Consider the following 18,200-nt stretch of genomic DNA (forward strand, 5'->3'; position numbering starts at 1 on the left):
GGAGGCTTCTTTTGCTACTACACGTTTGTCTTTTGTATATATATTTTTCTCTAAATGAAAGGTTTTGGATTTTTTTTATGAAGAAAAGGATACTCTTTCCTCCCATTTGGGGGACAGGATTGTAGCAAACTCCTTTTGGTTTCTGAGGGTTAATCCTCCAATAAATTCTGCTCTTGCTGTTACTGAGGAATAAGAAATATTTGTAAGAATAATGAGTGAATTTTGCAACTTGGCTTTGGCCTTAAATCCAGCTGGATTCCCAGAAAGTGAAATTCTTACATTACCAAAGCCATGTCTGAAAAAGGGACATATTTATGTAAGTTATTTGTACTTGCTGTTTTAGACATGAGATGAATTACTTAGCTCTTGGTGTGGCTATGAAATGTCGAATCAAATGCAGTCGTGTTGAGAAATGTATAGATCTAATCTGCCAACTGGCATTAGATAATTGTGCTATAGCTTATTCAGTGCACAGAGAACTATATGATATTGAATTGGTATTAATATTATGTTAAATATTCGGCGCTTCAGATCTGGCACTACAGTTCTGGCTCAAAATATTATTCAACATAAATTGAAAAAGGATTAAATTAACAATTGGGGGGTGACTTTACAGACACACATCTATTTATTCATATGGGGATGGCTGTAAACCTATTCATTAGCTGTATCTTCTAATGCTCTTCTATATCATGCAGTATTTTAAACTGATCTTGTTGGAGAGGCAACAATTTTGATTCAAAAGGATGTGGTGGTGGTATAACCAACTGTTCAGCAGTCCTCCAAGCATAGCCTTGTCTCTTGCAGGCTACCTGTTAAAAGGTTCCTTTTGGTTAATTTATGCAGCGCAATGCAAACACTTCTAATTTATTAGATTCCTAAGTAGTTCTTAGAGCTTACTTTTGGCTCATAAAGCTTTTGCATGACTTGAATGTTTTTTAAGGGGGGGAGGAATAGCATAAGACTTGACAAGCTAAATGAATTTTAAGAATTGCAGATGTTGCCTTGTAGATTAGGAATACACTACCGTTTAATAGATATGCCAGTGCTAAATTATTATTTTTTTTGCTAGAGCTTGTTCGTTGTGTGCTGTGGTGTTAATTCAGAAGTAAAAAATTCTGTAAATAGAAGCAAGTTTTAACATAAAAAGTACAGACCAATTGTTACTTTATTCAGATATCCTAAGTACACTTTTTATTTTATTTTTTATTTTAAAGTCAACTAAAATGTAAATGTTTCAACTGTCATTAGGCCTTCTATTTACAAGTGCCAGGATCGCTTTTGTAATTTGATATATTTTATATTTATTTATTATATTAATTTTCAGTTCACTTTTTTATTTTGAGTGGAATGCAATATTATAAAATGTATTTTTATACTTTTCCTTTTCACCCGTTTTGCTTTTTCCCCCCTTAAGCATATTGCACAATAAAACTTTTTTTTATCTTTAAAGTGTATGTGTTTTCTTAACTCAAATTTCTTTTTTTAAAAGAAAAACAGTCTAAGTTATCGGGCATTTCCCCCATCCCCAAGCTACAGATCAAGTAGCATAAAGTTCACCAACTTGGTATGAATGCTTCAAATGACAAAATATGGTAATCAGTGTTGTTATTTCTCTTCTGTTGCACGTGAAGAATATCTGAAATTCAGAAATTATTCCAGTATTTTAAACTTTGTAAAGCCAGCAATAAAACAACAACAACCCCACTCCTAAACAATGCCCTGGCCCAAGAGGCAGTCTACCACTGAAGCCACCTGCTGGTTGGCCACTGGACTAGGTGGGCCTTTGGTCTAACCCAGGAAAAGGGTACTTTTTATGGGGTTTTTTATGCACACAGAGACTCCACAGACATTGAGGTACATCTGTTTCTTTGTGTGCATGAAGCCCCCCTTTTTTTGCTATGGCACATCTCATGGAGGGATTCCAAACGCTCCTCTCAGAAGAAAGGGGAAAACATAGCATTTAAACAAGTTCACAGCATAACATGTCTGGGGTGGGTGGGTTGTTACTGTTTGCGGTTGTTACGTTATGTATTTTGTATGTTTATCCTGTTAAAACTGCCACTAGACATTCAGATGAAGGGCGGTATATACATTTAATAAATGATAATTTTAACAATAATAATGTTAATAAATAATAGTATTTTAAGGGTAATTCTTCCCTGCCTGGAGATGGAGAAGGTTGGGACAGCAGGGAATGGAATGTGATGGAATCTTGCTTGGAGCCAAAAGTGGAAAATGTCTGTTGAGGCTGACAGCTGAAGAGATGAAAAATGGAGAGGGGAAGAGTGGTGTAGTGGTTAGAGTCCTGGATCAGGAGGACTTGAGAGAGCAGAGTACAAATCCCCACTGGGCCATGAAGCTCACCTAGGACCATGTATGCCAGTAGTATATAAAAGTGGTTGCAAGGGACAGGGTGAACTAAGAAAACACGAGGAAATGAGGGGTTAAAAGGAACCACGGAAAAAGAGGCTAGGAAGTCAATAAATGTTTTTTGATCTTTTGTTGATTATTCAAAATCTTTGAAAGGGTTTTTCTTTGTTGTTTCGTTTTTGTTTGATGCTTTGTTGATGTGGAATGTTATCAGAAAAGCAAATAAATAAAATATGGGGGGGGGGGGGAAATCCTGAATATGAAAGGAAGGAAACTTCCCACCTCACAAGTAGGAGACCTGTGATGCCAACTGAATCGGACCTTCCTACTTTCGCAGGTTAAAAGGTGGGAACAAAATTTTAAAAATCCTTCCAGTAGAAGTGTGCATGCACACGAAAGCTCATACCAATAACAAACTTACAGTAGTTGGTCTCTAAGGTGCTACTGGAAGGATTTTTTTTTATTTTGTTTCGACTACGGCAGACCAACACGGCTACCTACCTGCAGGTAAAAAGGTGGGAGACCTACCTCACAGGGGTGTCATGGGTGGATGAAATAGGCAGAGGAAGAACTATGCCGCTTTTTGTCATCCTCATCATCATGCTTTATTAAATTTGTTAGTCGCTTTCTCTTGCTCAAGGCAACCCAAAGCGACTGGCAACCAAATGTAATAATAAATAATAATAATAATATACAAATTTAATGAATTATTATTATTATATCACCTGCAAATCTCAGAGCAGTCCACAGCATAAAAAGACAAGATGAAAAACACAGAACACCTACTAAAACGGTGCACTGAAATGCAACGACGAAACGAAACGATTCTGCGCGTCCTGGCGGCTGTCCTGGCACTTGCCCTTCTCAATCATGGCCGCTTGCGCTTCAGCAGAGGGAGCGCCGAGAGGCCTGAGAGGCAGCGGGCGGGGTGGGGTGGGGCGGCGAGTCAGGTGACGGGAGACAAGATGGCTGCCTTCCCCTGGTAAGGATAGAGGAGCTTCTCTTTCAGATGGAGAGAGAAGCTGGGAGGAGGAGACGGCGGCTTGCGACGGGCAGCTTCCCGCTTTAATTCCCCTTTTGTCTTGCAAGGCTTTGCTGACATGTTTGAGGCGGGGTGGGTTCTTTTTATGAGGTGTCTGGTATTTATTATTATCTTTCATGGCAGGCAGATATGGCACGCCAGGCTCTAATAGGCTATGTGGTGCTTAGCTATTTAAGTTTTATTTTTATTTTTTAAAGTTATTACTGATGGCACGTTTGCAGCTTACTGTCTTTGCTGTGACCCCTTATGCCGCAATAAATTTATTTTAAGCCATTGTGGTGAGAGTATCGGACTAGGACCTGAGAGGCATGGATTAAAACCCTCACTCAGCTGTGAAGCTCACTGGGTACCCTTAGACCATTCATTGTCTTTCATCCTAACCTACCTCGCAGAGTTGTTGTGAAGTTAAAATGGGGAGCGGGCAGAACCCATGCATGCCGTATTGAGCTCCTTGGAGGAATTGTGAGATGTAAATGTAGTGACAAATAAAATATCAGGTTCCATTCTGGAAATCCTTAGCCATGGTGAGACAGGCAGAAATCTAATGGGTTAGACTGAGAATTGCAGGTGTGATGGGCCACGTATTTGGGGAAATAAGTGTTTAAAGCACAAAGAGGCTTCAACAGCAAAGTGGGTCTTGGTATCTTGAAATAAATCAACATTTATTGCAATATATATTTCCTTGGTCTGTAGCCCTCTTCATTGGCTACATTATGTTAGCCTCATTTGGGATGTTTGCTTAGGTGATACATAAAGAGGCATCCTGGTGTAGTGGTTAGTTAGTGTATTCGACTAAGGATGAGGAAAACCCATTTTCAAATCCTCTGTCAGCCTAACCCATTATTTCTGAGGATAAAATGCCCTGATAAAAATGCCATTAAAAACAGAGAAAATCCAAAATAGGATCCAGTGGTAATGAAATACAAAAATGTACAGTTTTGGCCTCTTCATTCAGTGGTGGGATCTGCATGCTGAAGATCCCAGGTTTGGGCCCTGGTATCTCCAGATTACAAGGATCTGGTGTCAGATGATGGAAAAGATTTCTGCCTGAAATCCATTCAAAATACTGGACTAGACCAAGGCTGGGGAACCTGTAGCCCTCCAGAAGATGTTCATGCCCTATTCCCATCAACTTCAGCCAGGATAGATAGGGAGTGGTCAATTATGATGGGATTTGTAGTACAATAAAAACTGGTAGGCTACAGGCTCCTCATCTCTGGGTTAGATGGTCATGTAGTCTGATCTAGTATAAGGCAAGCTTCCTGTGTTTCTTTGTTTTTCTCCGCACACAGATGCCTCTGATTTTCACTTGACTTTCTTTATTTCGTAACATTGCATGTACTGACTGCCGACAAAAAGAGAAGTGTTTCTATTGCGACAACAGAAACACTGCACATTTGAAACAAGAAGTATTGTGAGTTCTAACTGGAAACAGAGGTTAGCGCAGGCATACTTGCGAAGTATGTCCATGATGCTGAATCATGGACAATATGCCATACATTCCCCGCACATTGAAATCTAGCGTGTCAGGAAGAAGGCTAGGCTAAAGCCCTGTCTAAAGTGAGCAGTTTTACCACCTCAGAAAGAACTGAGAGTACACTTATTTTAGAAGTGTGGGAAGGAGGGCAGGGAGGCACTACACAGTATAACATTTTTTAATTAGTTAATTGAATACTTCAAGGCAGAGATGTGGAAACTGTTGTGTGTTGTAATCCAACAACATCTGGAGGGCCACAACTTTCTCGTTTTTGAGTTAGAGATCTGTGCATTCCTCATGTTAGTTGTTTATCTACTTTGGAATATACCGTATTTTTCGCTCTATAACACGCACCTGACCATAACACGCACGTAGTTTTTAGAGGAGGAAAGCAAGAAAAAAATATTCTAAACGAAACAGTGGATGTATGATTTTTGTGGTTCATGCTGTGGCCACAAACGTGATCTGACGGTGAGTTTGGGGTAGCCCAATGCAAAAATCCTGAGGATCCATGTGGATCCATGCTTTGTAACCACGTTTTTGCGCCATTGCAGCCCCATGAAACAGTGGGTGCGTGATTTTTTTGGTGCAGGCTGTAGCCATGGACATGCTATGTGATCTGATGGTGAACTTGGGGTGACCCAGTGCAAAAATCCTGAGGATCCATGTGGATCCGTGCTTTGTAACCACGTTTTAAGTGGGGAGGGAAGGAAAAGCATTCAAGGGACAAGGAGCATGCGTGGGGGTGTGTAGAGAAGGATGTGGCTAATGATGCAGGCGAGCGGTTAAAGGGGAGAAGGAACACGCGTGGGGTGTGTGGAGAAGGATGTGGCTAATGATGCAGGAGAGGGATTTAAGGGGAGAAGGAACACACGTGGGGTGTGTGGAGAAGGATGTGGCTAATGATGCAGGCGAGCGGTTAAAGGGGAGAAGGAACACGCGTGGGGGGTGTGGAGAAGGATGTGGCTAATGATGCAGGCGAGCGGTTAAAGGGGAGAAGGAACACGCGTGGGGTGTGTGGAGAAGGATGTGGCTAATGATGCAGGAGAGGGATTTAAGGGAGAAGGAACACGCGTGGGGTGTGTGGAGAAGGATGTGGCTCATGATGCAGGCGAGCGGTTAAAGGGGAGAAGGAACACGCGTGGGGTGTGTGGAGAAGGATGTGGCTAATGATGCAGGCGAGCGGTTAAAGGGGAGAAGGAACACGCGTGGGGTGTGTGGAGAAGGATGTGGCTAATGATGCAGGAGAGGGATTTAAGGGAGAAGGAACACGCGTGGGGTGTGTGGAGAAGGATGTGGCTCATGATGCAGGCGAGCGGTTAAAGGGGAGAAGGAGCTCGAGTGGGGTGTGTGGAAAAGGAGCTTTTCGAGCTGAGAGGGGAGGGGGGAGGGAAAGAGCACTGTTGCTTTAAAGGAGCCAACCGGACAGCAGCCACTTACAGCAGTGTAAGCAGCTCCTTTCCTCTCCCACTTTGCTCCTTCTCTCCCTCTTTGCTGCTTTACGCAGCTAATGGCAAATCCCCTGCAACCCAAGTCCTGCTCAGCGGATCAGCTGAGACGCTGGGAGAATCGTAATTTCCCTCTCTCCCTCATCCCGTGCCCTCCTGTCCCCAGCAGCCTTTTAAAAAACTTTTTTACTGGTTTTCACTGCGCTTGTGGCTCAGAGCCCTCCTGTTCCCTGCCGTCCCTCTGCAGCCTCATTGCTCCATTTAGAGAGGGTTGCTAGCTGAGGCTGCAGCAGCTGTTGCTGGCTACGCAGCACTTTTCCGGCTCCCTATGGCTCCCGTCTGTCCCTCCTCGCGTGTAAGCGGCTGCTGCCCGCTTTGCTGCCATGGCTCTCCTTCCCTCCCTCCCTCCTCGGCTCCTCCCCCTCCTCCTGGCTGTAAAGCAAGCAAAGCTAGAGCAGTGCAAAGCCCTGCAAGCGGCTCCGCTTTGCTTGACTGACGGCAGCCATGGATCCAGTGAGTGCATTCGCTCCTTAACACGCACAGGCATTTTCCCTTACTTTCTAGGAGCAAAAAAGTGCGTGTTTTGGAGCGAAAATTACGGTATGTGCAATTTAAATATACGGTATATTTTTCTCCAGTCCACTTCCCTTTGGCATCCAGTTGGTGTCGCTGTTGATTTGTATTAGCAATCCACTGTGCCGATTCTCCTGGCCCTTTTTTATTTATTGCAGGAGAGCACAGTGATAAGAGTACCATAAATAAAATAAAGTTGAGATCTTTGAAATTCAGATAACTTCAAGATGGCCACTCCCTTGTGCCTCTTGACTGGAATTACATGGGCCGTGCTGTTCACACAACTGCATACATTTGCCTTATGTTTATAGATGTGTTGAATGTAGAAGGATGGTGCTTGGCTTGATGAATGGGCTGTCTTTGAACTGCAAAGCAAATGGGGATGTTTTCTGCCTGTTAAAGGCTTTAATTAAATTTCCCTTGCAAGTTCCCAGTGAGACAATATTCCAAGTTTTAAATATAGAGTTTGGAAAGTTAAGAAAAATTTGACTCTTCATAGAATCATGGAATTGTAGAGTTGGAAAGGGCCACTAGGGTCACCTAGTCCAACCCCCTGAAGTGCAGGAGTCAGTGTGGTGTAGTAGTTAAGAGCGGTGGACTCGTAATCTGGGGAACCGGGTTCGCGTCTCTGCTCCTTCACATGCAGCTGCTGGGTGACCTTGGGCCAGTCACACTTCTCTGAAGTCTCTCAGCCTCACTCACCTCACAGAGTGTTTGTTGTGGGGGAGGAAGGGAAAGGAGAATGTTAGCCGCTTTGAGACTTCTTCGGGTAGTGATAAAGCGGGATATCAAATCCAAACTCCTCCTCTTCTTCTTGTGGCCAACGTGGGGCTATTTGTTGAGTCTCTATAAGGGATGGGGAACCTCCAGATGTTGCTGGACTGCAACTACCATCCTCCTGGTTCATTGGCCATGTTGACTGGAGTTGATGGGAGCCCATCAACATATGGAAGGCCACATTTTCCCTGCCCCTGGACTATGTTATAGCTGAATTGGGATTAGAACTCTGTTCCAACATGCTATCCAGCAGGAGTGGCTAACTTTTTTTTGGCACAACAGCTTCACTCACTCTTGGCCAATCCTCTGAGGCCTGTGTGCTGCCAGTGAGGGCATTCAATCCATGTTCTTGCACAGACGCACAGCTTCCTTTCCTTGGACATCAGATGAGTAGGTGGGGAGAGGGCGATTTTTATCCCCACCTGACTGCTAGGCCAAGGGAAGAGGTTCAAACTTCTCTTCCTACCCCAGCATTTTGTCCACTTTTAATTTTTTGCCCTTTAGCCGCTGTCAAAACTGGTGATGTCTCACGAGACCAGAAGAATTTGCTTGCAAGCTGAACCATTCTGGCTCTTTGGCAATTGCTGAGTGGTAATCGCTTTCAAAAGTGTAACATTTACCACTTGCCGACTGGCTTTTAAAATAAAGATTTAGAGTTGAGCCCAATTAAATCATTGTGCTTGTGGAACAACGCTTCCCTTCTCTCCCCTCCTCCTGTGAGTCTCTCAGATTTGCTCTGGGGAGCCTGCCAACCCTCCAGAACAGTTTTGAGGGGGGCAGGGATGTAGGGGAAGGGATCAGAGGGAGGGGAAATTCAGGTGCATCAGTGAAAGGCATTCCACGAGCACAATTACAATCCAATAATAATACTAACACATAGTAATAATTCTTTGTAACTTTTCAAAGCACTTCATTATCTGGTTGTAATCCTAGAACAATCAAGAAGCTAAATCAGTACAGTCGTACCTTGGTTTTCGAACAGCTTAGTTCTCGAATGTTTTGGCTCCCAAACGCTGCAAACCTGGAAGTGACTGTTTTGGTTTGCGAACTATTTTTGGAAGCCGAAAATCTGATGGGGCTTCTGATTGGCTGCAGGAGCTCCCTGCAGTCAGTCAGAAGCCGCGCTTTGGTTTCCACACATTTTGGAAGTCGGAGGGACTTCCGAAACGGATTCTGTTTGACTTCCCAAGGTACAACTGTACTATTACATGCCCCGTCCCCATCCCATTCCAGATGTTGGGACTGAGGTTAAGTGGGAGTCACTTGGCTTAGGTTTTCTGGTGAGTTCATGGTACATGGAAGGCTGAAACTGAGGACTTCCTGATTCATAGCTCAGCCTCCTGGTCACTGCTACGGCAGCTTTTCAAGATACCATGTAGGTGTTTGCTAGAGTAAATTCTTTTTGTGTGTGTGAATCTGGGATTGGTGCACAGGATGACCTAAGGCTAGGATTCTCTTCATTTTACTGTTCACCCGGTAAAAATTAGTCCCTGCATAAGATGTCTGTGCATTCATAGGATACCTTTTAAAAACCAGCCAGTGAGTGCAAAAAAATTGTGCTAGAAGTGGTCTTCTGTTTCTTGTCCCAGGTAACAACATTGTCATGTTACTGTCTCAAACAGGCACAATTTTCTAAGGTCCAGATTGCAATTTGCAGTAGAAACCAGCATTTAAAGTTTCGGCTGTGCGCATTTGCTTTCTGCTGCTGCTTTAGATTCTTCTGAGGTCCAGCAAAAATGCTGTTTCTGTGAAAGGGTGAAGGGAACTCTCTCTCTCTCACCCAAACTCTGTGCTGTTTTAATTGTGAAAGTCCTTACAAATGCTAATAAGCTCAAGGGGCCAGCAAAGTAGCAGAAGTGTGGGGGAAACATTGAGAATAGTGCATTCAAGTGAATATTTATGCACAGGGCAGGCAGGAAACTGGAGATTAAGAAATGTAGGGAGACAGGCATGAGCATCCTTCACTGGGTTCTTTTTCTCCTCCTTTTACAATGTCTCATTAGGTTGTAAAGCCGTTCCTTTCAGTAGCACTGCTGGGTTGTCTGATTCAATTGGCCTTCAAAGTTGCACAGTCGGTTGGTGGCTGAGCCTTTGTCGAATGCTTTTTTAGAATAAGTGTTGTCTTGGCTTAGAAGAGTTGTGAAAATGCAGTTGATTTGCAGGACATGACTGGCAGGTTATTTCCCCCAGTTTATTTCACCTGAAGTTTATGACAGCTAAAAATAAGCAGCAGATTTGTAATGTGATGGATTTCACAGTTGATAAAGACAACAATAGAAGGAATCTTTGCAGCTTCTTTTGTTTGATTGAAGCACTGGCAGTTCCTCTGTTTGATGCCTTCGAATGATGAGAAAAGGGTAAGAGATGACAGACAAAAGGAAGTATTCCTTTAGAAATGGAAACTAAGCAATAGAAAGGACTGTCAGTGGCACACAAGCACAAATGACTTTATGAAACAAGAGTGGGGAACTGGATCTGGCCGGTGGGATCTGTTCAGTGCCAGATATGCAGGTCTAATAGATGGCTGTCCAGCCTTTGCCTGAAGACCTTCAGTGAGGAAGAGCTCACCACCCCACGGGTCATTTATTCCACTGTCAAGCTGCTACTCTCGTCAATAAGTTTATCCTGATGTTCAGCTGAAATCTGCCCCCCTGTAACTTGCACCCATTCAGATGGGAGTATCTGGAGGTCTCTATCATGTCATGTTAGTTTGATCCTCAGTCTCTATGCCATGTGCTGCTCTGAGCATCTTCTTGTGGGAAAATGTGGCTTGTAAACACAACACACAAACTTTGATCCTCCTCCGAAATGCTTCCATAGGGAGCTACCAGCAGTGGGTACCATAGCTGAGTGACGTGACCTCCTCCTTTTTTGCACAGAATGATGGAGTTAGGTCAGTGTTATAAACTGAGATATGAAAGCCAGGAGCTAAATGGCACCTTAAACCCGGGTTATGGACACAACAATGGAATGTCTAGGTGCATTATTTTTTAAGAGAGATATCACATTTTCTTGTGATTTTCTTCTCCAAAAACTGCTGCACGTGAATGCTCAGCGTGTGTTTCCAAATCTCAGTTCTATAAGTTCTTTATGCTTTTCTTCTTCAGGCATGCTAGATCAAGAAACTACGTACGTGAATTGGAGTCATGCAGGCTGGAAACCGTGTCTGTGGATTTTGGAGACTACCATCCACTCAAACCCATTACAGTAGGTTTCCTTTGCAACCTTTCAACAGTCCTGTGTAGCCATGTTGGTCCAGAAGACCGGGGACAATCTACCGTATTTTTCGCTCTATAAGGCGCACCAGACCACAAGACGCATCTAGTTTTTGGAGGAGGAAACCAGAAAAAAAAATTCTGAATCTCAGAAACCAGAATAGCAAGAGGGATCGCTGTGCAGTCAAAGCAGTGATCCCTCTTGCTGTTCTGGCTTCTGGGATAGCTGCGCAGCCTGCATTTGCTCCATAAGACACACATTTCCCCTTACTTTTTAGGAGGGAAAAAGTGAGTCTTATAGATAGAGCAAAAAATACGGTAATTAACAGACCCTTCTTGGTTCTCATGCTGATTCTCTGGAATGGGCCCATCTCTATGTACCTTCTAGCACTTGATGGAATAAGCCTTTCTTCTTTAAGGAAGCCTTTGGGAAAAGGGAAACTGTGTGCCATTTGTGCAGTTTACACCTATATTAGAATTTTCAGTTTTCTAGTTGTGAGATGTGGATTTGATTCATACAGCTAGAGCCCCGATTTACTTCCTTAATCTTGTGCACAGTTAGACTGTGCCTAGAACTAGTTCATTTCTTCACCATTGTATTCCTAAATTGGGATTGGGCAATATGGTACCTTCTGGATAACAACTCCCGTCAGTCCTTGCCAGCATGGGGAAAGGTCAGGGATGATGGGAATTGTAGTAACTAACATCAGTAGTCCATCACATTGACTACCCCTACCTAAAGCAATGGACTTAGGCATGCAAAACTCAGTTTAGAGGATTGCAGCTTCGGCCTGCAATTCTGTATGCACATATCTGGGTGTAAGTCCTATTGAACACAGTGGAACTTGCTCCTGAGTAGACAGTTGTACAGTCGCACAGCCTTGGTGCAAGATAGTGGTTACGGCTGCATTCGTATGCACACTTATCTTGGAGTAAGCTTGATTAAAATAAGCAAGGCTGAGTAAAAGTGCAAAGAATAGTCTTGTTAGTATCTGGCGCTCCTTCTGACTATTATTATGTATTCCTCAGGTAATGGAATCAAAGACAAAGAAATTAGGCCGCAAAGGAAGCACTTCCTCTACTTCCTCCTCCTCTTCCAGTTCAATGATGGATCCCCTGAGCAGTGTGTTGGACGGCACTGATCCTTTGTCATTGTTTGCTGCAACTGCAGATCCCCTGCTGACTGCAACTACGGTAACGTTCTTGTCGCATTGACTAGATCCTTGTGAGCCTGCCTGCCTGCAGCTCTGCTCTGTGGCCTGTAATGGAATGATGATGGATTGAGGAAGGGCCATAGCTCAGAGGTAGAGCATCTGCCTTGGGTACAGAAGGTTCCAGGTTCAATTCCTGGCGTCTCCAAGCAGGGCTGGGTTGGGGAAAACCCCTGCTTGAATCCCTGGAGAGTCACCTGCTGGTCAATGTAGATGATGATGGTGATGATGATGATGATAACAACAACAACAACAATAATAATAATAATAATAATAATAATTTATTATTATTTATACCCCGCCCATCTGGCTGGGTTTCCCCAGCCACTGTGAGCTAGATAAACCAGTGGCCTGACACAATATGAGGCAGCTTCCTTTGCTCTGAACCAGGGACTGGGCTTTTTTGGTGGTGGCCCTGAACTTACAGAATCTATTTCATGTTCCTTCAGCATTGTTCGTTTTAAAAAGGTTTTTGTTCATTTTTATGAAACAGTATGCTTTTTATTCAAGTTGCATTTTTTTAAATACTCCACTTTAGATCAGATTCTACTGTCCACCTTAGTATATATGCATATTTGTTTAACTGATAGTGTCTTTTATATTTCATTTTTAGTTGCAAACATACACACACACACACACACACACACACACACATATATATGCAGTACTGCTCCTGAACCAGGTATCAAGGCGATGTACATCACAACATCAAACACATTCAGGAAACAATTAGAAACCGACAGAGAATCACTGAGCAGAAAAAGAAATTAAGAATTTAGTAAATGCTTGAGCGAACAAAAGTATATTTAATTGCCAGCAAAAAAGCATACTGCTGGGAGAAGGTTGTTTCATAATGTGAGCTGGAAATGTCTGAGAATGTCCTCATTCTGCTTACCATCTGGTGGCTCAAAGCAGGCCTTGGCCACCACCAAGAGAGGTGCTTTCAAAGCTCTTGGTAGGCAGAAAGGTTCATCTGGCTGTTTCACCATTGCATACTGCCTTGTGCCGGTTCTCATGTCCTGAAAGGTGGCTTAATAAATATTTTGCTAGTAGCAGATGCACAAATAATAGATGATGTTTCTGCAGGCATTGCTGGGATGTGTATCATTAGCTATCCATGTTCAGGGGTGGGAAACCTCTGACCCTGGGTGTCAGGCTGGAGGAATCCTCTCCCTCCCCCCTGATGGCACTGAGAATCAGGGAGGAAACAAGAAAGTTCTTATGATTTATTCAGTCATCATGGTGAAAGACAAAGAAATCCAATCATTCCTCCATGATGGAGTTGCTCACACTGAGCTCCTCCTCTCTTCCCTTCTAACAACAACACCTGCTTCTATGGTGTCTGCCTGTGGCAAACTGTAGTTGTACCCTTTGTTCTTGCACTGTTAACGAATGTTGCACTTTGGGAGAAGGGGGTTCGGTTATGCTGTCCAGTGATGTGTCAGCTAGCGGCTCTGTCTCCTCCTCCTCCTAACACTGCATAACTCTGCTGTTCTCCTGTCTCTGAGCTGCTATCTTCCTCAAAGCCCTGCTATAATTCGAGACTGCCTTCCTCTTCCCTGGAAGCTACAGGCAAAGGTGGGGGGGGCAACCTCCACCACTCCTCCTCTTCAGTCCAGTCCCTGACACAGGGCCCAGACGTGGCCCTCTGGGTGTCTCCATCTGGCCCTTGGAACTCTTCCCAGGCCACACCCACTTACTGGTCCTGCTCCACATCCTGAGTGTATTTGCCTGCCTGGAATGTGTGTGCTTGAGCCAGGATAATGTCTGTCGCTTGCCTGGAGGACAAAGAGGGCTGTGCAAGTGTGTTTAAGAGCCAGCCTACTGCACAAAGATAGAATTTGCATCCCTTGCTCTACCCACATTTGCCTCTGGCCCTGCCCAGCACAGGCGTGTCTGTAAAGTGAATGCCACCTTTGCTCTGAAAAATGTGGGTGAGATTTATCAATATTTTAAAATGATGAAATACGTATTTACAACAACATACCAGAGGTCAAACATCTCATTATCTGGAGGATTCTATGCCTTGCTTCTCTCTCCTCTGCAGGATAGTGCCAGAAAGAAACGGGATAAAGATGATTCCTCGGCTGTTGGCAGTGACTTTGAGCCTTGGTCGAGCAAACGGGCTGACATCCTTGCTCGGTACACAACAAACGAAAAGCTTTCCATTGTGAGTGAACGTTTGGTTATTTTTCAAGAGGAAAGGTGGCATATAAATGCAATACAGTGGTGCCTCGCAAGACGAAATTAATTCGTTCCGCAAGTCTCTTCGTCTTGCGAGTTTTTCGTCTTGCGATGCACGGTTTCCCATAGGAATGCATTGAAAATCAATTAATGCGTTCCTAGGGAAACCGCCTTCAGACCAGGTCCGGGGACAGTCTGTCCCCGGACCTCTTCTGAAGGCTGGGGGGGGGGGGACAAGGGCATTTCTTCCCACCCCCAGCATTTTAAAAAACCCCGGGACAGCGGAGGACTTCTCCCCTGTCCAGGCGATCTTAAAATGCTGGTGGGCGGCATTTTAAAATCGCCCCGGGACAGCGGAGGACTTCTCCGCTGTCCGGGGCGATTTAAAAGCCCCTGGGAAGGCAGGCAGGGGGGACAAAGACTTTTGCCCCCCGCCAGCCTTCAGAAGAGGTTTTCTGGTTTCCTCCTCCGCCAGCCTTCAGAAGAGGTCCTGAAAGTCTTTGCTCCCCCCGCCTGCCTTCAAAAGCCCTCCGGGACAGGCAGGCAGGGGGGAGCAAAGACTTTCACCCGCCGCCCGGCTTCGGAGCACCGTTCCGAAGCCTGGCGGCGGCGGGAGGAGGCGTTCCCGCCCCACCGCCCGGCTTCGGAGGAGGTCCGAGGACAGTGGGGAAGACGCGCTGCGCTTCCCCGCTGTCCCGGATATTTCCCTATGGGCTGTCGTCTTGCGAAGCAAGCCCATAGGGAAATTCGTCTTGCGAAGCGCCTCCAAAATGGAAAACCCTTTCGTCTAGCGGGTTTTCCGTCTTGCGAGGCGTTCGTCTTGCGAGGTACCACTGTAATAATAATATCAACAAAGTAGGAAAGTAGGTCCAGTCTTTTTGGGTGTGCAAGCACATACAATAAATTTTGTTCTAGCATAGCAGATGTTTGTAATGTTCATTTTTAAGCCATTGAGAGAACAGCATAGCATCCTTCTGAATTGTTGTGCATATTTATTCCTAAAGGCACTTAAAAATTAGTGCATGGGAGGGTAGGATGGGCATGGAAATAGCAGTGTAACCATGCTTACTCAGAAGGAAGCCCCATTGGATTCAGTTGGGCAGTAAGTGGCTTTGGGATTGCATCCTAAAGTAGCACTACTGAACTTAGGGTTGTATCCAGTGATAGTCATATAGAGAGCAGACCCATTAAAAGGAACAGACATGACTGAGAGCTCATCCATATTTACCTTTTGCCCTGACAAAAGCCTTCATCCCATATGCCCTGTCTTTTATCATGGTTGCCGTAAAACCACACTTTTACATCTGAAACAATGTGTTGCCTGAGCTTGAGAGTCTCAGAACTGTTCCTCGGGCAGGTTGTTAAACACAACATCCCTCTTATCCCTGAATATTTAAAATAAAAGTTTAGCATCCTACTCTTAAGAACTCTTAACAACTTTTAATTACAACCTATCATGGTTCACATTATTCTGGCTTTTTGTTATACCACTACACCTGTCAGCTGTTGGGAATTATTGCATTTGAAAACAAATGTTTTGTTTCATTGCAGAACTTGTGTATGGGATCTGAAAAAGGTACGTGTTCACTTTAATATGTAGCACTGTGGAAGGGGGGGGGGAAATGTTTTAAACGTGTCACAGAATTGTTTTCTATTTTTCTACTAGCTTATAGGAATATTGAAATTGCCACGTAAATATTCCACAGCACATGGTTACGAGAAAAGCTGGAAATTAGGTGCAAAATATCTCAATAATCTAACTGTGAAACATGAAGTTTCAGTAGCCATCGTCCCGTTTAAAGACGTAATTTAGGTTAGTGCTGCTCCAAGTGGTGGTCTGTGGAGTGGTACCAGTCCATGAGCAATCAACTGTAGGACCCTAGCAACTCCACCACAGTCCAGGTTGGGTAGGATGCCTTAGGGACCAAGCATGGTATGGTCCCTGGTATTTTGGGGCAGAAAATTGCCAGTCCATCACATCAGATAGCTTGAGAAGCACTGATTTAGGCATTATTTACAGGTAGCGACCTGTTATTTACAGGTAGCGACTGATTTGTGCGGGGGTTATGTTCCAGAGCCCCACGTGCATCGGCAGGGCCTGTGCAAGGCTGCCTCGTTCTTCCTTGTTCCTCTCCCACCCTGCCCTGTTCTGCCTGTTTTTGCGACCTTTTGGTTCACATCTGTGGTTGGCTCTATTCAGAATCGCGCACATATGGGATGCACCTAAAACTGTCGCTGCCTGTACATCAGCCCCAAATTAGCAACGAATTCCTCCTTCCCAAATTTATTCAGTGGCTTGTTTGGAAATGGTTTCGTAGGGTCACAGGCTTATAGAGTTGGAAGGGACCACAAGGGTCATCTAGTCCAAACCCCCTGTAATGCAGGAATCTCTTGTGCAACGTGGGGCTCCAACCCACGACCCTGAGATTAAGAGTCTCATGCTTTGCCGACTGAGCTCTGTTGCAGTTTAAAGCATTCCAGTATGTGATTCCCTTCAGGAAAAGCAACAACTCCTGGATCAGCAGTTTCTGAGAAGGTGCGGACAAGGCTGGAAGAGCTGGATGATCTCGAAGAGGTGAGCGAGCGCTTTCATTTCCCTACATTTATACCCCACCACCCTGCTTTTTAAATAAAATATTCAGGGTAGCTTGCAAGACGGAACAAAATAGACTAATGAGAAAAAAACAGCAATAAAGCCAGCAGCAGTTTTCAGACTCGAAAAAAACAAGGGCAAAATACATGAAAGGATGGTAATCTAAAAATTAGTTGCTGAGATATAATAATGATGATGATGATGATGATGATGATGATGATGATAATACTAATAATACTAATAATACTAATAATAATAATTTATTATACCCGCAGGGTATTGTTCTTTAGTCGTTTAGTCGGGTCATGAAGAGTCGGACAAGACTAAACGACTAAACAACAGCAATACCCTGCGGCTTCCAACAGAACACTAAAATACAATAACCTATTAAACATTAAAAGCTTCCCTAAACAGGGCTGCCTTCAGATGTCTTCTAAAAGTCTGGTAGTTGTTTTTCTCTTTGACATCTGGTGGGAGGGTGTTCCACAGGGCGGGTGCCACTACCGAGAAGGCCCTCTGCCTGGATCCCTGTAACTTAGCTTCTTGCAGCGAGGGAACTGCCAGAAGGCCCTCAGCATTGGACCTCAGTGTCCGGGCAGAACAATGAGGGTGGAGACGCTCCTTCAGGTATACTGGACCGAGGCTGTTTAGGGCTTTAAAGCTCAGCGCCAACACTTTGAATTGTGCTCGGAAACGTACTGGGAGCCAGTGTAGGTCTTTCAAGAACAGTGTTATATGGTCTCGGCAGCCACTCCCAGTCACCAGTCTAGCTGCTGCATTCTGGATTAGTTGTAGTTTCCGGGTCATCTTCAAAGGTAGCCCCACATAGAGCGCATTGCAGTAGTCCAAGCAAGAGATAACTAGAGCATGCAGTACTCTGGCGAGACAGTCTGCGGGCAGGTAGAGTCTCAGCCTGCGTACCAGATGGGGCTGATAAACAGCTGCCCTGGACACAGAATTGACCTGCGCCTCCGTGGACATCTTTTGAGACTACAGTTCCCATCATCCCTGACCACTGCTCCTGTTAGCTAGGGATGATTAGAGTTGTAGTCCCAAAACATCTGGAGGGCCGAGTTTGCCTATGCCTGCCTTAAGACACCTCCTCCGAAGCTCTTTGATTCTGTTGGTTCACTTTATTTCCAGGTCACATTTCATGATTTTAACAATATTTGTTCAAAACAAGAGCAGCAGCAGAGCCCTCCAATGGCCCAGTGCTTGATTTCTAGTTTAAAAAGCAAGCAAGCAAGCATAATAACATCAGTCTTCCCACACCCTACTTCCCAATGTACACCGGCTTCCTGAGAAGC

At 44.5% G+C, this 18,200-nt stretch overlaps 1 protein-coding gene and 1 long non-coding RNA gene across 5 annotated transcripts in view; one reads left to right on the top strand and one right to left on the bottom strand.

Annotated features, from left to right (window-relative positions):
* Positions 1 to 1,191: 1,191 nt before the first annotated feature.
* LOC308573133 lies at positions 1,192 to 3,219 on the bottom strand. The gene is made up of 2 exons (XR_014001948.1): positions 3,099 to 3,219; positions 1,192 to 2,258 (listed from the first exon to the last, which is right to left on the bottom strand). It is a non-coding gene; the product is annotated as an uncharacterized lncRNA (long non-coding RNA).
* The window catches only part of VPS35L (VPS35 endosomal protein sorting factor like), an 84,570-nt gene continuing 68,727 nt past the window's right edge, over positions 2,358 to 18,200 (top strand). Inside the window, exons 1-6 of one of the 4 annotated variants that reach the window (XM_081169428.1) lie at positions 2,358 to 2,377; positions 10,798 to 10,897; positions 11,935 to 12,099; positions 14,164 to 14,286; positions 15,852 to 15,876; positions 16,799 to 16,875. In XM_081169428.1, the coding sequence (XP_081025554.1) occupies positions 2,376 to 2,377; positions 10,798 to 10,897; positions 11,935 to 12,099; positions 14,164 to 14,286; positions 15,852 to 15,876; positions 16,799 to 16,875 (492 nt within the window). In that variant the 5' untranslated portion in view covers positions 2,358 to 2,375. Of the gene's footprint in view, positions 2,378 to 3,316; positions 3,356 to 3,458; positions 3,488 to 10,021; positions 10,048 to 10,797; positions 10,898 to 11,934; positions 12,100 to 14,163; positions 14,287 to 15,851; positions 15,877 to 16,798; positions 16,876 to 18,200 lie in introns of those variants that run through there. The other 3 variants (XM_081169425.1, XM_081169427.1, XM_081169426.1) reach the window with 3 other exon arrangements.

Source organism: Podarcis bocagei (genome assembly GCF_964188305.1).
Source record: "Podarcis bocagei genome assembly, chromosome: 14".
Lineage (NCBI taxonomy): Eukaryota > Metazoa > Chordata > Lepidosauria > Squamata > Lacertidae > Podarcis > Podarcis bocagei.